This window comes from Plecotus auritus, assembly GCF_963455305.1.
Source record: "Plecotus auritus genome assembly, chromosome: 3".
Lineage (NCBI taxonomy): Eukaryota > Metazoa > Chordata > Mammalia > Chiroptera > Vespertilionidae > Plecotus > Plecotus auritus.
The window spans coordinates 220,832,600-220,851,553 of record NC_137772.1 but is presented as its reverse complement, the minus strand read 5'-3'; the positions used below and the strand labels follow the sequence as shown (position 1 = coordinate 220,851,553).

Genomic DNA, 18,954 nt, shown 5'->3' with positions numbered 1-18,954 from the left:
CTTAAAGGCGGCGGCGGGGCCTCCCGAGGCAGCGCCATTTGACCGCGGTCAGGGACCCCAGCGGCTACCTTAGGAGGGGTGCCCCCACACTGGGCTCTTTGTGAGTCCGCTGTGCTCAGCCCGGGCAGTGTACACATTCTGCTGAGGACAGGCTCTTTAGTGTGAACCGGGTGTAGCAGAGGGCTTTAACCCAGCCGGGCCTTCGCTGCTGCCCGCCTCCGGCAAGAACGGCGCACCCGTCATGGCTGCCGGCGACAGCGCAGCGAAAGGCAGCCGGAAGGAAATGGCGCCGGGGCAGGCGGCCAGTCTCCGCAGGCCCAGCGCTGCGGTTTCAGAGAGCCAGCCAGGGACCTTTCAGCCCCTCCGGGCTCCTGGCACTTGCAGACCCTGAAACTTGACGACTGTAACATGGAGGGCTGTTATTCTCTTTGCAAAGCATTTGCAAAAGCAAGCCCGGCTATCGCCCCGCGGTCGAACTCGGCAAAATCCTCTATTCTTCAAAGAGAATGCGTTACGCATACTGCGCATCTTCGCAACAGTGGGCCGGCTAACGACGCAAAGAATGTTACGTCGCGCCGGAGGCTCTTCCCACCTTCCCGCCCTACGTTCTAGTTCTGGTGGCGCGAGAACGCTACGCCCGCTCCGTATTTTGTTTTCCTTCTTCCGACCGTAAAATGCGTCCATCTTCGCAAGTGGCGTAAAATGCTTCCAAGAATATCCGTAGTACTGCGCGAAGCCCGGGGCTATTCCGACACGTTATTTACGTAGCGCCTCCGACGTACGTAGCGTTAAGCTGGAGCAGTCTCAGCGCCGGCCGCCATTTTGTGCAGTCGCCGGGAAGGAAGGAGACGCCTAAACCGCGGCCCTGCCGGGTTTGAGCGTAGCCAAACCTACCCATTGACTTTATAACCCCGATTCTCTGTGTTTTGCTACCGTCTCCGACGAGAGAGGCGGCGACGGTGGCGTCTGCGACGGGAGATAGCGCGTCGGAGCGAGAGAGCGCCGCGCCTGCCGCCGCCCCAACAGCGGAGGCGCCGCCGCCATCGGTCGTCACCAGACCGGAGCCGCAGGCCCTCCCGAGCGCGGCCATCCGTGCCCCGCTCCCAGATCTCTATCCATTTGGGACCATGCGCGGAGGCGGCTTTGGGGACCGGGACCGGGATCGTGACCGTGGAGGGTAAGGGGGGAGGAGAAAAGGAAAGGCCTGTGTGAGCTGGGGGTGGAGTGGATGCTTCCTGTGGGGACCCCCGGCCTTTGAGCAACGCTCCCGACTCCGGGAGGCACTCGGGACATAATAGCGGTCTAGTGCACGGGCCTCTGAGTGGGTCTGGGCCCCGGGGTCACTGATGACCTGGCAAAGGGGTGGTGGCTTGGCGGCGCCCCAGCTCCCTGCGGACGGCCGTCGGGGCGCGGAGGGGCGGCCTGGCCGTCGCAGACCCGGCCTGGGCCTCGCCTCGCTTCCCCGCCTTCGAGCCTGTCCCATTTGGGCAAGCCATTTGATCTCTCCGGGCCTCGGCATTCGTCTGTGAAACGGATGTTCTTGTTGAGAATAGAATGAGATCTCGAAGTTCAGCCTAGGAAGATCTTAACGCGAAATGGCTTCTCGTGTTATTTGTCGCCAGAGGTAACTGTTAACGGAACTGGAAACCTGGTCTGAAACCAGAGGCTGTCTTCTAGTTTTAAAATCGCCATTAGTCGCGTTTAAATAATTGGAAGGACGCACATTGGATTATAAAGCCATGGAATTGCCATCTAAGTGGCGTGTTTGCGAAGGGAGGGGTTTTTGGTTGGGTCTTGTAGTTTTTTGTATTTTTTTCCTTCCATGTTTCGGTCTTTATTTTCTATAATTGGACTGGAGCATTAATTTCTCGGCCTCGCTAGAAAGTTTTTGATGTAACGCCACGATTACAGGATTGGAAATTAACAGGTTTAAAACTGAAGTCCTCCCAGATACTGAAATTCAAATCTTAACGTCGACTAAACGAAAAAGTTGCCTAAGAGAGAGATCCATGCTGATTTGTGCTGTTTCTTTTTTGCAATAAAAGTTGCCTTTACTTTGCATTGTCCTCTGGAATTGAGATTACTGCTTGCAATTGCCTCTCTGCAGTAGGTGTTTGGTTCATTGTTTTCTCCAAACTTGTCTTTTGTGGTTCAAATATACGAGGATCAGGTCTACCCGTCACAAGCACCTCAGTGATCACTTAATTTACAAAATAAAAAAGGATTGTTTTGATTTATGCCTTGTTAGGGAGGAAAGTACCTTAGAAGTTTGGAGGACTAGAAGTGAACCGTTTGCTAAGTGTTTCATAGTATAGCTAAGTTTAGAAGAGAATTTCAGTACAACCTTAGGAAAAAGAACATTACCTACCGAAGTTAAATGGTCCAGTAATCCCTCAAGCTTATACCCTAAGCCCTAAGGCCCGGAGGAATCCTTGTACAACTGCTCTAGCATTCGTGTACAAAGAAGTTGGTACCAGCATCATTCATGACAATATTGGAAATAAATGTCTGGATAAGTTGTGGGTATTCATACAGTAGAATTCAAGAGTAAAAAAGCAGGATGTGGTAGGATAATGCATATAAGGATACCTACAAATATGGCAAGACTATAAAAAGGAAGGGAATGTTTAAAATTAGAGGTAGTTATGGATGTTGTAAATTTGAAATAGGCATGCAGAGGCTACTAAGGTACAGGTAAATGTTCTATTACCTGTTTACTTAATATTTCACTGCATCATATATGTGCTTTAGTAATAAAATTTGAAAAGTGAGTTACTGATCCATATTTAGTTTATCCCATATTGACTCTGTAGTATCAGAAGCATTTTTTAAACGCTTTAAAAATTATTAATTTCTAATGGGGCATAAGGACACATACGTAATACCTTAATCAGTAAATAACTTAAAAAAAATTATTCATTTCGAGCAAAGTGACACTCAAAATATGTGCCCTAACTACATTTACTATGAAAAACAGTTTTAAGCGAAAGCAAAGTTTATTGAGAGACAGACTCCCTCTAGCAGGGAGGGGACCCAAGTGGGTTGCCCACTATGAATTTTTTTTAATGTTTTTGAATTGCTATTGTTTTGTCCTTAACTGTGTTACAGAGCTGAAATGGGTTATTATTTTCAAAGGGGAATGAGTGAGGTCAGTGTATTTGTACAGTCCAAAGTGTGCATTGTTCATTTTAACTAGCATGATTTTGCATGTTGGTATGTAGAGCCAAATTAAACTGTTAATACTCAATAAAGCATTTAAGGAGCAGCATAGTATGCCAGGGTAATTAGGACACATGCATCTTTAAAGGATGGTATGAATTTGCTATGAAATTCTGCAAAGGTAAATGGCTCTCTTGAATATATATTGAAATCAGCATTAATTATAAAGTTAGAAGACAGCATATTTATAAAGAACCCCATGTTTCCAATTATATCATTAGTGTAGAATGGTATGTCTTGGATAATTAGCCAAGGCATTAAGGAGAAAGGAAAAAACATTTTTATTTAATAAAATAAGGGGTTCTTTTTTATAAACCTTAACAGGAACCTTACTGTTGAAAAGTTGTTCTAATTCCTTAGTTTAAGGTCTCAGTTGCATTGGAATGCAGGAGCAGCAGCAGCATTGAAATGGCACCTTCTAGGAACCACATAAATTAATATAAACTACTGACAATCTCTAAAAGTTGGTCATTGCTTATTGTTACTTTCTTTGCAAGACTGTTTAGAGACTTGGCTTTGCTGTTACTAAAATTGTGTTGGTTGTTTCATTTACAAATGTGTTTGGGGCTGAGTCAGATGGTTTTTGGACCTGAGGGCATATGGAAAATGTCAGAGATGTTTTACCTTTGATGTTTGTATCTGGATGCCTTATGCTTTTCCTGTTTTAGTTCCTGGTTTCTCTTGCCAGCTGAGCAGTAGTGTAAATGAAATTGACTCAGTTCTGCCTTTTGAATGTAGGTATTCAGTGGCCCCAAGAAAATTTCCTGCCAACAATCTTTATATATATTTGTATTTAGAGAAATGTCTAGCTAGGTCTTTAAGCCAGAGTTTCAAGAATTGCTTGAAATCCAGGAAATCAAGGCCCTTTAAAATAGTCAGTACAACCTGTCACAGTCTTACCATTAACTTCTTAAGCTTAAACTAATGTCTTCCCTTACCTTCTTGTCTGAATATTAATTACAAAAGAGTAGAGACTTCTGTTTTATTCACTTTAGTATCTTGACCTCTTAAAACAGTACCTGGTATATAGGGGATACCCAGTAAGTATTGACTGAATGCTAACTTGTACCGAGTGCTTACTATAACAGATACTGTTTTAAGCACTTTACCAACTCACTTAATCTTCACAGCAACTTCTGAAATAAGTGGTATTTCTACTTTGCATAAGAAACCGAGGGACAGAGAAGTTAAATAATTTGCTCAAAATCATCTTGTAATTGGCACAATTAAAATTCAGACTGTTTTGGGTTTCAGAATCTGGTTGAAATCCTCATGATATATTAATAATTTTTAATTTTTCACCTATTATAACTATACCATATCGTTTGCATGTTTTATGGCACCTAAAGTATATTTCTTTTAAAATACTAACAGCTAAATTTTTTTATATTTCCAGATTTGGAGCAAGAGGTGGTGGTGGCCTTCCCCCGAAGAAATTTGGTAATCCTGGGGAGCGTTTACGTAAAAAGAAGTGGGATTTGAGTGAGCTCCCCAAGTTTGAGAAGAACTTTTATGTGGAACATCCAGAAGTGGCAAGACTGACTCCAGTGAGTTGGGGAGGGGGTGGGGGCGGTATATTTATTTATTTACCTTTTTATACACAGTAATGAACCAAGTAAACATAGTAGCCAGAATTTACACATACATTGCTATTGCTGTTACATGTTTTATTCTAGTGCAGTGGTACTTCCTTAGATTCTTATTAAAACTGCTAGTACTCATAAGAGAAACTAGTTTAAATATGTACTTTTGTATTGATTGCTTGGTTCTCATTTTGTTGATATGCTTTCAACCATTTTGTCATATATGGTTTTATCTGTATATGAGGTCATGTTTTTTCATCTATGAAGTAAGTTAAATAAATTTAAAATATTAGCATTGTGTACTCCTGGTTTTTAATCTCATTACTAGAGGCCTGGTGCATGGATTCCTCGGCCTGCACCAGTCGAAACCGACTCTCCGACATCCCGCGAGGGGTCTCAGATTGCGAGAGGGCGCAGGCCAGGCCGATGCACAGTTGAGGCCCAGGAGGGGCCGCGGGAGGGCTCCAGGGTGTGTCTGGCCTGTCTTGCCCAGTCCCGATAGGCCCGACCCCAGCAGCAAGCTAACCTACCAGTTGGAGCATCTGCCCCCTGGTGGTCAGTGCACGTCATAGCGACTGGTTGAACGGTTGGACCCATAGCGTATTAGGCTCTTATTATATAGGATAGGATTGGATTACATTTTGTCCCTCTTCCTAGTTCTGATTTTGGGCAAGCTACTTAACATTTATGAGTATCTGTTTTCTCATGTGGAAAATGAAACTCTTATCACCTGCTTTATTGCCTCACAAAGTTGGGTGTCTCCTCACTCGTTTTCCATTTTAATTTCAAATTGGATGATAATTGTTCAACTAGATTGTTATATAAGGTTTTTTGCATGTTTAAAATAACTTGTTTATTAATTTGTCTTCCTTCATGTTCTTCCATAGTATGAGGTTGATGAACTACGCCGTAAGAAGGAGATTACAGTGAGAGGGGGAGATGTTTGTCCTAAACCTGTTTTTGCCTTCCATCATGCTAACTTCCCACGTAAGTGTTCTCGCCAGGATCTTCATTGTTAATTTAGGTTGAATGGTAAACATGGGTGATAGATTGTTTAAAGGTTTTGAACCATACTCGTGACTTCGTTGAAAAGTATTCTACTTTTCACCAAGGTAATTATGGCCCGGTGGCATGGCTCAGTGGTTGAGCGTTGAGCTATAAACTAGTGTAGGGCATGCAGAAGGCAGCCGATCAATGATTCTCTCTCATCATTGATGTTTCTATCTCCCTCTCCCTTCTCTGAAATCAATTAAAAATGTTTTTTAAAGTAATTTTTTTTTTACTTTTTAAAACCTCAAGGCGAGAAGGAAATAATATATTGTTACATAAGAGGGTTATTTTAATGCTCATCTATTTTCTGATGTATAACTTTTTTTTTTTTAGAGTTTCCTCTTCCCCTAGGGCCGTGGTCGGCAAACTGCGGCTCCCAAGCCACATGCGGCTCTTTGGCCCCTTGAGTGTGGCTCTTCCACAAAATACCACGGCCTAGGCGAGTCTATTTTGAAGAAGTGGCGTTAGAAGAAGTTTAAGTTTAAAAAATTTGGCTCTCAAAAGCGATTTCAATCGTCGTACTGTTGATATTTGTCTCTGTTGACTAATGAGTTTGCCGACCACTGCCCTAGGGCAGTGATTTCCAACCTTTTTCTTCTCATGGCACACATAAACTAATGATTAAAATTCTGTGGCACACCAAAAATACATACATTTCCTGCCAAGCTGACAAAAAAGGTGTAATTTTGATTCATTCACACTGGACGGCTATTGTGTTGGCTGTTGTCATTTTTTTATTTGACAGTCTAAGGAAAAAGAGGTCAGTCTCCCTGACTAGTCGGGTATTGCGTGTTTTAAAAATTCTTGCAGAACACTGGTTGAAAATCGCTGCCCTAGGGGTTTTGCCTCTGCCTGTTAAAGAAATAGCAAAATGGAATTGCTTTCTAGCTGGATATAATTTGAATTTGGCAAGCAATAAGTGATTGCCATGTGCCGGTGCCTTGTTAAGATACTTGAGGGCAGTGGTTTTCAAGTTTTTGAAGGGAAAGGTAAATGGCTCTGGTAGCAGCTCTCTGAAAGGTAGTAGTTGGCAAATCAGGGATGTAGTAACTAAAGAAAAAAACACCTCTCATGGAGAGAGGTAAAGCTGGGTAAATTTTGCCAAAAACAGTGCTTTAGAATTTTTTTGGCCCTAGCTGGTTTGGCTCAGTGGATAGAGTGTCAGCCTGCGGACTGAAGGGTCCTGGGTGCGATTCCAGTCAAGGGCACATGCCCGGGTTGCGGGCTCGACCCCCCAGTAGAGGGCGTGCAGGAGGCAGCCAATCAATGATTCCCTCTCATCATTGATGTTTCTATCTCTCCCCCCTCCCTTCCTCTCTGAAATCAATAAAAATATATTTTAAAAGAAAGTTCTTTTGGCTGTGTGCTTAGTTTTACTAAAAGCATTAATATTTATCCTCTTACAGAATATGTAATGGATGTATTGATGGATCAGCATTTCACAGAACCAACTCCGATTCAGTGCCAGGGATTTCCATTGGCTCTTAGTGGCCGGGATATGGTGGGCATTGCTCAGACTGGCTCTGGGAAGACATTGGCGGTACGTACCAGCATGGGAAGAGTTTTCACATTGTGGTGACTTATTTTGCTATTCTAAATATCCACATATATTTCTCAATTCTTTATAAAATTTTAATTTATATTGTGTAGGTAATACTTTAGCTTTATTAGCTATATGAAATAGATGGAAGCATTTTGTGTTTAAATTTGCATTGCACATATTTGTCACAGTTGTACTGTTTTCATTTTCCTAGTTGGGCATTATCAATTACTGTGATAATTTAGAACTGCTAAGATAATGGCTCAGTTTTCTTACAAGACTGTCATTCTCCCCCCCCCCCCTCAGTATTTGCTGCCTGCAATCGTTCATATTAACCATCAGCCATACTTGGAAAGGGGAGATGGTCCAATCGTAAGTGTTTCAGTTTGCTTATAATTCTAAGAATAACTGTAATTTAATGATTATTGTGTTTAGGCACTGTGCTTTACATACTTTTTCAGATTTCATTCTCATCTCTACCCTGCATATCTGGAAGTGATATTATCCCCATCTTACTGATAAATTTTAGACAGTGCAATTCAATGACCTGTCCAAGGTCATACAGCTATAAATAGTTGAGCTTGAATTTGAATCAATATTACTTCTAACCACTGTGCATACTACCTTCATATATAAGCATTAGTTCAAGCATTGCTCAGTGATTTTCTGGGGGATACTGAAGAGCAGTGAAATGAGGCCCCTGCTCTGGATTTAAGTCAGGTTTGGGATGTCTATTCTTTGTGGCTAAGTAACATTTCCGTTAATATTTATAGGGCAGCATGGTTTTCTGTTTTGGTTCTTTTCACTCCAGCTGTTTCCTGTAAGTTCAAGTAGTGGTCTTTAAACATTTTGAATACATTTGTATCTGTTGTTTTTTTAAAATGTTTTTATCGATTTTTAGAGAGAGAAAGGGAAAGGGAGAGAGAACCACAGATGGGCTGCCTCCTGTACGCCCTCTACTAGGAATTGAGTCTGAAACCCAGGCATGTGTCTGGACTGGGACCTTTTGGTGCATGAGATGACGCCTGACCAACTGAGCCACACTGTCCATGGCGGTGCTTTTTTTTTTTTTTTTTTTAATTGAGCTTGTACTTTCTATATCAATACGTACATTGTTGCAGTATGTCTTAATATCCACAAAAGAAATAACACATTACTTTGCATTATGTATTATGTAATGTATTCCATGTGGCTGAGTTAGCTTTATTATCATTAGATGGTATCTGATGGATCAGTAAAGAGCAAGATTCATTGTTAACCGTGTAAATGATACCTGTTTCAGAGTGTCTTCATTTTGTATCGTTTTGGCCAACTACTTGTCAGATTGTGTATAAGTCATTGTTTTTGCCTAAGGTGCCTGGCTAAGAGCTTAAACTAGAAGTCAGAAGAGGGTCAGCTCTATTTTCTTACAGTACTACCCCGAGGACATTTTTTCCATTGCTATTTTAGAGAGTTGGACGTGGCAGGGGGCTGGGATGGGAGAAACACATTGATGTGGAGAGACACGTCGATTGGTTGCCTCCCATAGGTGCCCTGATCGGGCTGGGGATCAAACCCACAATCCTTGACCCTTCGGTGCGCAGGCTCATGCTCTTATCACTGAGCCGTGCCAGCCAGGGCTCATCTGTTTTTCAATAATACTTAATCAAAGGTATCATTTTAAAACCATTTGTTCATTTTGTGGGAGTTCTTTAGTTAAAACTAGGTAATACAATCTGTAAATCCACTTAAATAGCATATATAAACAGTAATGAACCATATGTCAAAAGTAAACTATCATTTCAATGCACTGTCTCTTATATCTCTATATTCACAGCCTCCCACCTCATTACATACTTTGAAGTACCAAATTAGACAGTAGAAAAAGAATTAGATAGGCTTCTGTACTTTTTTTAAAAAACTTGGGATATGTGTTTCAAGTGTTTTGTTTGTTTCAGTGTCTAGTTCTGGCTCCTACAAGAGAGCTTGCCCAGCAGGTACAGCAGGTGGCTGATGACTATGGCAAATGTTCAAAATTGAAGAGTACTTGCATTTATGGAGGTGCTCCTAAAGGTCCCCAGATTCGAGACTTGGAACGAGGTAATTTTTTAAAATTAGCATATAAGAATTATTAATTTATCTCATTTTGTCAATTTCTATTAATGAAATTTAAGACTAAAATAGAGGGTTCTTGTGAAAAAAATTGAGTATTTCAGCAGGTTGAAGTTTTTAGGTATGGTTAAAATACTGCTTGGGGAAAGTTCAGCATGGCTAGAGACTTGCTAGCATGCTTTGTGAAGGCTTGAGGATTATGCCTAAACCCTTACAACGTGCTTTCCCAGGCAGTGAGTTAAAACGTAGCCAGCTCGTTCTCTGTGGCATGGAGCACACCCACCAGAGATCGTGCTTATTAGTCTGCCGAGGCTTGGACAGTGTAAAGACTCTTCTTTTTTTTAATACATTTTATTGATTCTTTACAGAGAGGAGGGAGAGGGATAGAGAGTTAGAAACATCAATGAGAGAGAAACATCGATCAGCTGCCTCCTGCACACTCCCCACCGGGTATGTGCTCACAACCAAGGTACATGCCCTTGACCGGAATTGAACCTGGGAACCTTGAGTCCGCAGGCCGACGCTCTATCCACTGAGCCAAACTGGTTAGGTCTGTGTAAAGATTCTTAATTGCCCTGGCCAGGTGGCTCAGCTGGTTAGAGCGTTGTCCTGTACTCAAAAAGGTTGCAGGTTCGATCCCCAGTTGGGGCGCGAATTAGAGGCAACCGATCGCTGTTTCTCACATTGATGTTTCTCTTTCTTCCCTACGCCCTCTCTCTAAAAATCAATTTAAAAAAAACACACAAACATATCCTTGGGTGAGCCTTTAAAAAAAAAAGATTCTTAGTTGCTAGATCTTCGGTTTTGTTTTACAGGTGTTGAGATCTGTATAGCTACTCCTGGGCGCCTGATAGATTTCCTGGAGTCAGGAAAGACAAATCTTCGCCGATGTACTTACCTTGTACTGGATGAGGCTGACAGAATGCTTGATATGGGTTTTGAACCCCAGATCCGTAAAATTGTTGACCAAATCAGGGTGTGTAAAGCTGGTAATACGCTCTATTTATACCCGTTGCCTGTCGCAGTTCCTTAGCCTAAAAGAAAGCCTTTCCTTTCTTTACAGCCTGATAGGCAGACATTGATGTGGAGTGCAACCTGGCCAAAAGAAGTGAGACAGCTCGCGGAGGACTTCCTTCGTGATTACACCCAGATCAACGTAGGCAATCTGGAGTTGAGTGCCAACCACAACATCCTCCAGATTGTGGACGTCTGCATGGAAAGTGAAAAAGACCACAAGTATGAGTGATTTCACTGTTTCCATAATTCTGATAAACCTTTCCTTAATAATCCTCCAAAATTAAAGCATTGGAGAAACTTTTTTTTGAGGTCTGAAAACACTTAAAACATTGCTAACTTTCCAACAATCTAGTCTTCATGTCATTTGTCAGAACATTGTGGTTAAAGGCAAAGGATTCTGGATCCTTGGATTTAAATCCCAGCTCTGATAATTATCAGCTGTAGAGAAAGTAATGTGAGGGGTTGATGTTGCAGACATAGCTTCTGCATAATGTGTTGGGAGGTCTCTGAATGGCTGCACTGTTGCTGGTTTTGTTTTCAGGTTGATCCAACTCATGGAGGAAATAATGGCTGAAAAGGAAAATAAGACAATAATATTTGTAGAGACAAAGAGACGCTGTGATGACCTCACTCGAAGGATGCGCAGAGATGGGTGAGTGCAGCACCCAAGTAATTGGTTAGTTTCGGGTTTTATGGTTCAGTGGGAATTTCTCCATTGGCATTGTGAGTGTTGTATAATAGTTTAATTCTGCCTACTGATGCCTGTGGTCTTTCAATGGACATAGTCTTCTATTTATGTAGTCTGTCTATAATAAACCTTCATAATTCCATATGGTTGCACTTGTGTTTTTTGTTTTTTTTAAGCTTAGTTTTTCTCCGTTTTAAAAAAAGATTTCTAAAATATTGGTCACTTTTCTTCTGACAGTTGGCCAGCTATGTGTATCCATGGAGACAAGAGTCAACCAGAAAGAGATTGGGTACTTAATGGTGAGTTCAAAACTAAGCATTGTTCATACTCTGTTTCAGGGATTGACACACTTTCTGTAAAAGGACCAGACAGTAAATATTTTAGGCTTTGCAGGCTGTATGTGTCACATCTGTTAGTTCTGGTCTTGTAGCACAAAAATGGTCAGACACAATATGTAAAGAAACAGCTTTGCTGTGGTCCAACAAGTCTTTATTTGCAAAAATAGGCACTGCCATTTGACCTGCAGGCTGGAGTTTGCTTAGCATTGCTCTAGTTAGTGGGATGTGGAATGTTACTGCGGTGTGGTAAAGGCCATAAAGTTACGGATGTTTACTTGGTCGTTTTTCTAGAGGCATGCCACTTTGTCTTGAGTGTAGAGCTTGGTTTTCACGGTATCGTTTTTGTTTTGCAGAGTTCCGTTCTGGGAAGGCTCCCATCCTCATTGCCACAGATGTAGCCTCCCGTGGGCTAGGTTTGTATAGATAGGTGTCTCTGTCAATGGTATATGTATCTTTTGGTTTAAAGATTTGTCATTTTAAATTAGAGTTGTATATATGTGTATTTAGGTAAATATTTAAAGGAGAGGAATACAAAGCGTGTTATTTTACCCCCCACAGTTTTTTTTTAACCTTGGCATTTTTGTTTTTGGTTTTTATTTTCAAAGTCTCTTCCTGCTAACAAACGGCTTTGGTCTGCAGCAAGGCCTAGCTAGGCATGACTATTCCTACAGTCAGACGGAACGGGGCGTTCAGCTAAACAGCTCAGCTTCTGTTATCCGGGTCGAATGAGCCTGATTGCACCTAGCTGTTAGAAACTAGTTTTCCATTTCTCTTTTCCTTAGACCAATCTGTGCTGTGTATAGAAAGGTCCAATTCCACGAATGCTAACACAGTGTATTCTTGGGATTTACTAAGTCTGTAAACACGGTATCATTCTGCAATTAAATCTCCATTGCCCAACTTTATTTACTGAAGTAAAATTACTATGGGAACTATTTCATTCATCCCCTCCTACCCATACTCATATCATCGAAGTGCTTTCTTCCAATTTAAAAACTTAATTTGAGGCTTTTTTTCCTGGAGTTTGTGACTTGTTATGATTTAAGATATACAGAGATATTTTGTATTTTAGCCTATTCTGAGCTTAAACAGGGATAACTCAAAACTTTTACATTAAAAAAGGTATTATTTCTGTCACAAAGATGTCTTTTAAATTATTGATTGGTACCTAAATTCTTGCCCAGTAAGGTGAGAAGTACCATATTCCCTCATAATATTTAACAAAGAGAACAGCTATTCAGATAACTGGAATACAAAAGTAATGAAGACTATACATTGCACTCATCATTCCCTCCTTCAGAGGTGGTGACCTGCAGCCATGACTGAAAACTGTCTCTGCCCTCTGAGGTCATGTCTGGATCTGTGCGGTTAGAACTTGGGCCTGTTGGGAGAAGAGGCTGAGGCCTGAAAGCAGTTACAGACAAGCTTTCAGTGATGGTGGTTTTTAAACAGGCTTGCTATGTGCTGGTAGCTTCTTTGTGCATCTTGCCTAGACATTTAAAAATATTTGTTCCCTGTCCCCTGCATTTCTAAACCAAATCAATTGGCTACCATTAGAATAACTTAAGACTCTTCATCCCACCCCCACTCACCCAAGTGCGGGGAGAGGGAAGATCCCGAGTCTGTTTCTTGTTACTCAGCATCAGTGCTTGTTTTGGGCCCCTTTGTTTGCTGCCTTGTAAAAATCAAAGGAGGGAAAACCCACCAAAATGGCAGAATGCTGACCAAGGTCCTACAAGATCCTGGAAAGTGAAGGCTTCTACCTCATAGACAGGGGTGCAATTTTCAGCTGAGTCACCAGGCCTTTTTTCACTTCCTGTCGAGCGATGGCCTCTTAAATGTTCCCTTCAGGTAAGTTCTTTGATTCCCATAATGTTATAATATCCTCAGGAAATCACTATTTATTACTCCCTTTCCACTGAGATATTTTTGATTTTTCCATTTTTTGTTTAAACTACATGCTGTTAAGCTAAAAGTATTGAATTTATTTTGTTTTGTTTTTTAACAGAAGCTTTGATATCAGCTGCAGATCACTCAGTACATGGCTGAGGCAAATCTACATTGGCCCGAAGCAGCTCTAGATGAGCCTATTGGCTAGTCTGTCCCACCCAATTAGTGATTGGAGATTCAGGCCATGTTACAGGGCTTGTCAAACAAAAAGCTGTTACCCTAGGCAGTTGGCCAAACATTAACTTTTCAATTTCTCACCCTGCTACAGCATCTTCTCTAAAGGCAGCAAGATAATATTGTGGCCGTGCACAAATAACATCAGGGCAGGCTTGACTGGAGAAAATCAAATTCTGCGCTTGCTCTTACGTGTCCTCAGCCAGCTCTGTGCACATACAGGACACCTTTCTAGTATGAAGAACTTGCACCATGCCTGCCCCCTATTGAACCCCTCCAGAAATACTCCCAAGTATTAGTATCTGAACCGTTGACTTCAGTCCCCAGTGCTTTCTGCTAGGAAAGCACACGTCTGGACATCCAGTGCAGTAGTTCAGCTTGCTCTGCTGCCCATGGTCATACACAATGGGATTGACTAAGGAGCATTATCCTATCTCTGAAGATGTGATCATGGAGCTAATTTCCCATCCCCACCTCACATCCATCCTGGCCCTGTAAATTTTTGTTTTTCCTTTATTGCATCAACGACCCTAGCCGGAGACTCACGCTGCCCCCTGTGATGACTGCCTTCTCGTCTTTCTGGTGTGATTTCAGGACTTTAGGGGTCAGTAAAGACTGAGGAGCCTTTATTGTAATAAGAAACAGACATAATGCCCCTTTCTTCGCAGGCCCTTTAACAATAGCTGATTTTTTTTTTTTTTTAATCTTTACCCCTTCCCCCCTGAAATTAATCCAGTCTGGGCAATAGATGCAGTCTGACCCTTTGGATGTAACTTACATTTTTTTATTAATTATTTTTTTCTACAATCACCCCAATTATCCTTGGGGGAGGCGTTGGAGGACCTGAAATTTTTACCCGAACCCAGGTTCTCCGGCGCTTGGCAACCAAATGGGGCTACAGAGAAGCATCTAAGCCAGTTCACAGAGCGAGCGTGTGTGGGGACTTCTCACTGCCACGGACCCTTGATGCATGCTCCCCGCGCTCCAGTGGTCCCGTGTCAGAAGGCGGAGTTTTCGAAAGGAGGCCGCCAAAAATAAAAGGCAAAGAGACGGGATCGGCTGCAGCGGTTTCCCAAAGGAGGAGGGAGTGTGCATCGGTCTGGTAACAAACAGAGAATGTTTTTTAATTATTTATATCACAAAAATCTGTGTTTTATCTAGGATATTTTCTGAATATTCTTTGTAAAATGCAGATTTTTTTCCACAAAACATTAGGATTCTTTGTTATATTCTTAAATTTGTTTTTGTTTAAGTAGGTAAAAAAAAGGTACATTTAGCTGAAAGCATTACACTAACATTTACATACTTTAAGCATTAGGAGGTTATTCAGCTCAATTCCCAGCAGTGGACAGAACATTAAACTTGTGTCTCAAGGTTTCATGGTCTTTCCCACACTCTGGCTATTAATTTCCCAGGTTACGTAGACAATCTTTGATAAATTGAAGCAAGTATTGAGTTAAAATAACCTTGAGTTGAGCAAAAACATCTTCATTTGGCAGAGCTGGGCCTGGTGGTAGAGTGAAATTTTAGTGTAATGTGCTCTCGTAATGGAAGGGAAAGACAATTTGGATATTTCTGCAAAGGAAACAAGATGTATACTTGGGCTCTGGTTGGTTTTTTAAAATATAAGAGCAAAAGATTTTAAAATACTTTTATTAAGTCTCCTTAAAATGTAGTAATGAAGTATATGGAGTTCTTTTTGTTTGTTTTTTTGTTTGTTTTGTTTTTTCATTGTGCTCTGTGACTGGTTTAAAGGTAAGTTTGTTATATTTCTTGTAGATTTTGACAGGCTTCTCCCAACAGAGTAGAAGTGATTTGGCCTTTTAACTTAATGGTGGTACCACTTTCTTCATTCCAGTTTTGAAAAGGATAGAGCTGGAATTTGGTGTAACTTCTGTCAGTGTATTGGTTAAAATACAGACAGAAGAGGCAGCAGTTTGGATGGTTGAATGGGATTCCCTTAGGATTTTACAGCTGATAAAGATGCCACTTCCTATGCATGTCCCACGAATCATTAATCCTCTTTTACTCTGTTGGGATGAGTCTTTTTTTGTTCCTGTTCAGAGTGGTTACTAACTTAATCTTCTCTCCTCTTGCTGTCATCTGCATTGTGCTTTCCACCTGTTGTTGGCATGTCCTTTACCTTCTCTTTCCCTGCCACGTCAACCTACGCTGACTCATCGTTGGCTTTGAAGATGTGGAAGATGTCAAGTTTGTGATCAACTATGACTATCCAAACAGCTCAGAGGATTATGTGCACCGCATTGGCCGAACAGCCCGTAGCACCAACAAGGGCACTGCCTACACCTTCTTCACCCCGGGAAACCTCAAGCAAGCCAGAGAGTTGATCAAAGTGCTGGAAGAAGCTAATCAGGCTATCAACCCCAAACTGATGCAGCTGGTGGACCACAGAGGAGGCGGCGGAGGAGGGGGTAAGGGTAAGTCCTGGAGTTTTCCAGGTACTGCCAAGGTATCTTTTTGTATTCGTTGTGCTTTGTTTTTTTAATTCTGTGAAGGCTTTAATTAATTATGCTGCTCAGTAACAAAGGACAGTGCTTAATAGTTTTTATAATCTCTTCTGAGTAAGACAGTGTGAAGGTCCTACATTTGCAGCGTATTATTTCTGTAGATCAATATAAAATTGACCTTTGTATTTTTTTAAGTACCTAGTGTATGTTCAAAATTAAGCTGAATTATGGCTACTTTAATACCTAATTATACACCAGTGTGTGGGAGTAGAGCAGGCAAAGTTACTGGATCTAAAAATTAGTTGCAAAATATACTAGAATCTACACCTCCTGACTACCATTTTGGTGTCTCCCCCCCAATTTATTGCATGCATATTTAAGCTCTACATTGGGATTACTTGAGATGTTTATATATACAGGTTTTGGGGCTTTAGAATTGAGCTAGGAACCTGAGCATCTTTCTTAAAGCTTGTGAGATGCTTCAGATGCAGTTAGGACCACAAAGCAATGCTTGAGAACCACGGTGCACTAGTATAGGATCCCTTCTCTCACGGTGGTATGAGCTTAGCTGTGTCTCTTTTTTAATCCTTTGGTAAGTCACATACCTCTTTGCCATTGTTCCTAAATTTATAAGATTTAGCTTCTCAGTAATCCTCAAGTAAATACAGTTTCTAAATGGATAGGTAGTTGAATATTCTTTATGTTTACAATTCTTTTGAATATGTTCCATTAAAGATTCAAATTATGGGTATGTTTTTTAAGTACTGAGTTGGAGGCTGGGCTAGTTAAATATCAAGAAAGAATGTTGAATACTTTTGTACCTAGTAGGACATTTTACATGTGGTTATATTTTCATCATAAGTCTGGCATTAAAAATTAATTGTATCCTTCATCAGGAGGTCGTTCTCGATACCGGACCGCTTCTTCTGCCAATAATCCCAATCTGATGTATCAGGATGAGTGTGACCGGAGGCTTCGAGGAGTAAAGGATGGTGGCCGGAGAGACTCTGCAAGCTATCGGGATCGTAGTGAAACCGATAGAGCTGGTTATGCTAACGGCAGTGGCTATGGAAGTCCAAATTCTGCCTTTGGAGCACAAGCAGGCCAATACACCTATGCTCAAGGCACCTATGGTGCAGCTGCTTATGGCACCAGTGGCTATACAGCCCAGGAATATGGCGCTGGCACTTATGGGGCTAGTAGCACCACCTCAACTGGGAGAAGTTCACAGAGCTCTGGCCAGCAGTTTAGTGGGATAGGCCGGTCTGGGCAGCAACCACAGCCACTGATGTCACAGCAGTTTGCACAGCCTCCTGGAGCTACCAGTATGATAGGTTACATGGGGCAGACTGCCTACCAGTACCCTCCTCCTCCTCCACCCCCTCCTCCTTCACGTAAATGAAACCACTCAAGTGGTAGTGACTTGTGCAGACTTACTACATTTAAAGGAACGCTGTCTTTCCCTTTTTTTCTGTTCCCCTTCTCTTTTTTATTCCCCCCCACCCCTCAACCATTGTGGTTTTGTCTTTTATGCAGATTAGTTAGAATTCACTGCCAGGTTTCTTCTGCCCGCCAAATTGATCCAGTCTAATAATAGTTTTTGTAAAAAACACATATATATAGCTGACTGGAAGAGATTTCCCCCCTCCCCAACTTCTTGCATGTTGAGGATATTTGAGCTATTTTTCATCTTAAAAGAAAAGGCAAGGTATTAGGCCCTTTTGTGGGAGTCCTTTTTGTTGTCCTGAGTTGGGGGTGGGTGGGGAGGGTAAAGGGTTGAATTCCGCAGAAGAAGATGGCATCTGTGCTTTAAATTGTTCTTATTACTGAGTTAGAAAACCAAGAGAGAGTTCGCTGCGTATTTTCCATAATGGTTTTTAATGTTTCCCAAGCTGGGTGGGACAGGCTTCCTCAGGCCTGACGAGTTTTTAAGACAGTGCTTTGCCATTGTCCTTTTGGCTGATTGCTTTTTAAGTGCATTCACAGTTTTGAAAAATTCTAATGGGTTTTGTCTCCCTTACACTCTGGCCTCCCCCTTCCCAGTAAAATAATCATTTCAGTGTCAGGTTAGAAACTGAATTGCCAAGTCTGAGTATTTTAAGTGTATCTTTTAAATTAAAAAACCCAAGTGTTTATTGCAATGGTTAAAGGTGGCATCTCGGCATCTGGGAAGCTGCCTATTTTTCTTCCCCATATCAACAGGGACCATCTGTGAAATTCATTTTTCAATCAGACAGCTGCTGTTAGCAGAATGAACATAAATGCTCACTGGAAATTTACTTTATTAACCAGTTAAGTGCATTCACCTTTAATTATAAACAATATACTCGGTGGGAAATTTTTTTTTTTTTTTTTTTTAACTAGAGCTAGAATAAAAGCAACACTTTGCCAGCTGCTCGGCCCTTTTGGCCAGATGACCTTGAATAAAGGATCTTAAGGGTTTATTAAGGAAGAACTCTTACTCTCTTCACACTCTGTCTGCAGTGCTTTGTAACAGCTCTGGGTGCACATTTTCCTTGGCATCCTCTTGCACTCAGCTTTCACAGGTAGGTAGCGCTTAAGGAAAGTTACAGAGGACTGTAATAGCCCAAGTCCTTTCCTTTCCCTCCGTCTGAAGGTAGGTGAGTTTGTCCCCTTCATAGTAATGGTGACTGTTTTGCTGAGACTCCCTTTAATAGGCCTGGGAAGAATTCCCTGCACTCGTGTTCACTATAACAGCACAGGGAGATCAGACAGAGTCAGAAACCTGTCTTATCCTAGTGTAAGACTTAAATTCAGTGCTGTCATCAGTATTGCCCATTCACACCGTAGTTAAAGGGGAAGGGTCCACTGCATT

General features: G+C 41.7%; 1 protein-coding gene across 2 annotated transcripts; it reads left to right on the top strand.

The window, feature by feature from the left end:
• Positions 1-769: 769 nt before the first annotated feature.
• Positions 770-18,579, top strand: DDX17 (DEAD-box helicase 17). Of its 2 annotated transcripts, none has more exons than XM_080659450.1 (13): positions 770-1,177; positions 4,616-4,766; positions 5,690-5,789; positions 7,259-7,392; positions 7,699-7,764; positions 9,330-9,471; positions 10,299-10,459; positions 10,547-10,719; positions 11,042-11,152; positions 11,426-11,487; positions 11,880-11,939; positions 15,846-16,082; positions 17,015-18,579. In XM_080659450.1, the coding sequence occupies exons 1-13, from the start codon at positions 1,128-1,130 to the stop codon at positions 17,518-17,520; spliced, it is 1,953 nt and encodes a 650-aa protein (XP_080515576.1). In that variant the 5' UTR covers positions 770-1,127; the 3' UTR covers positions 17,521-18,579. The 2 variants fall into 2 exon arrangements, with proteins under 2 accessions (XP_080515576.1, XP_080515575.1); XM_080659449.1 differs by having other exon boundaries at positions 15,846-16,088.
• The last annotated feature ends 375 nt before the right edge of the window (positions 18,580-18,954 follow it).

What these genes read in the sequence shown, in the direction of transcription:
- DDX17 (XM_080659449.1), top strand. Translation starts at nt 1,128, where the DNA reads ATGCGCGGAGGCGGCTTTGGGGACCGGGACCGGGATCGTGACCGTGGA. An exon ending in GCTCTGGGAAGACATTGGCG is followed by an intron (nt 7,393 to 7,698) that starts GTACGTACCAGC and finishes CCCCCCCCTCAG; the next exon opens with TATTTGCTGCCTGCAATCGT. An exon ending in GAAAGTGAAAAAGACCACAA is followed by an intron (nt 10,720 to 11,041) that starts GTATGAGTGATT and finishes TTTTGTTTTCAG; the next exon opens with GTTGATCCAACTCATGGAGG.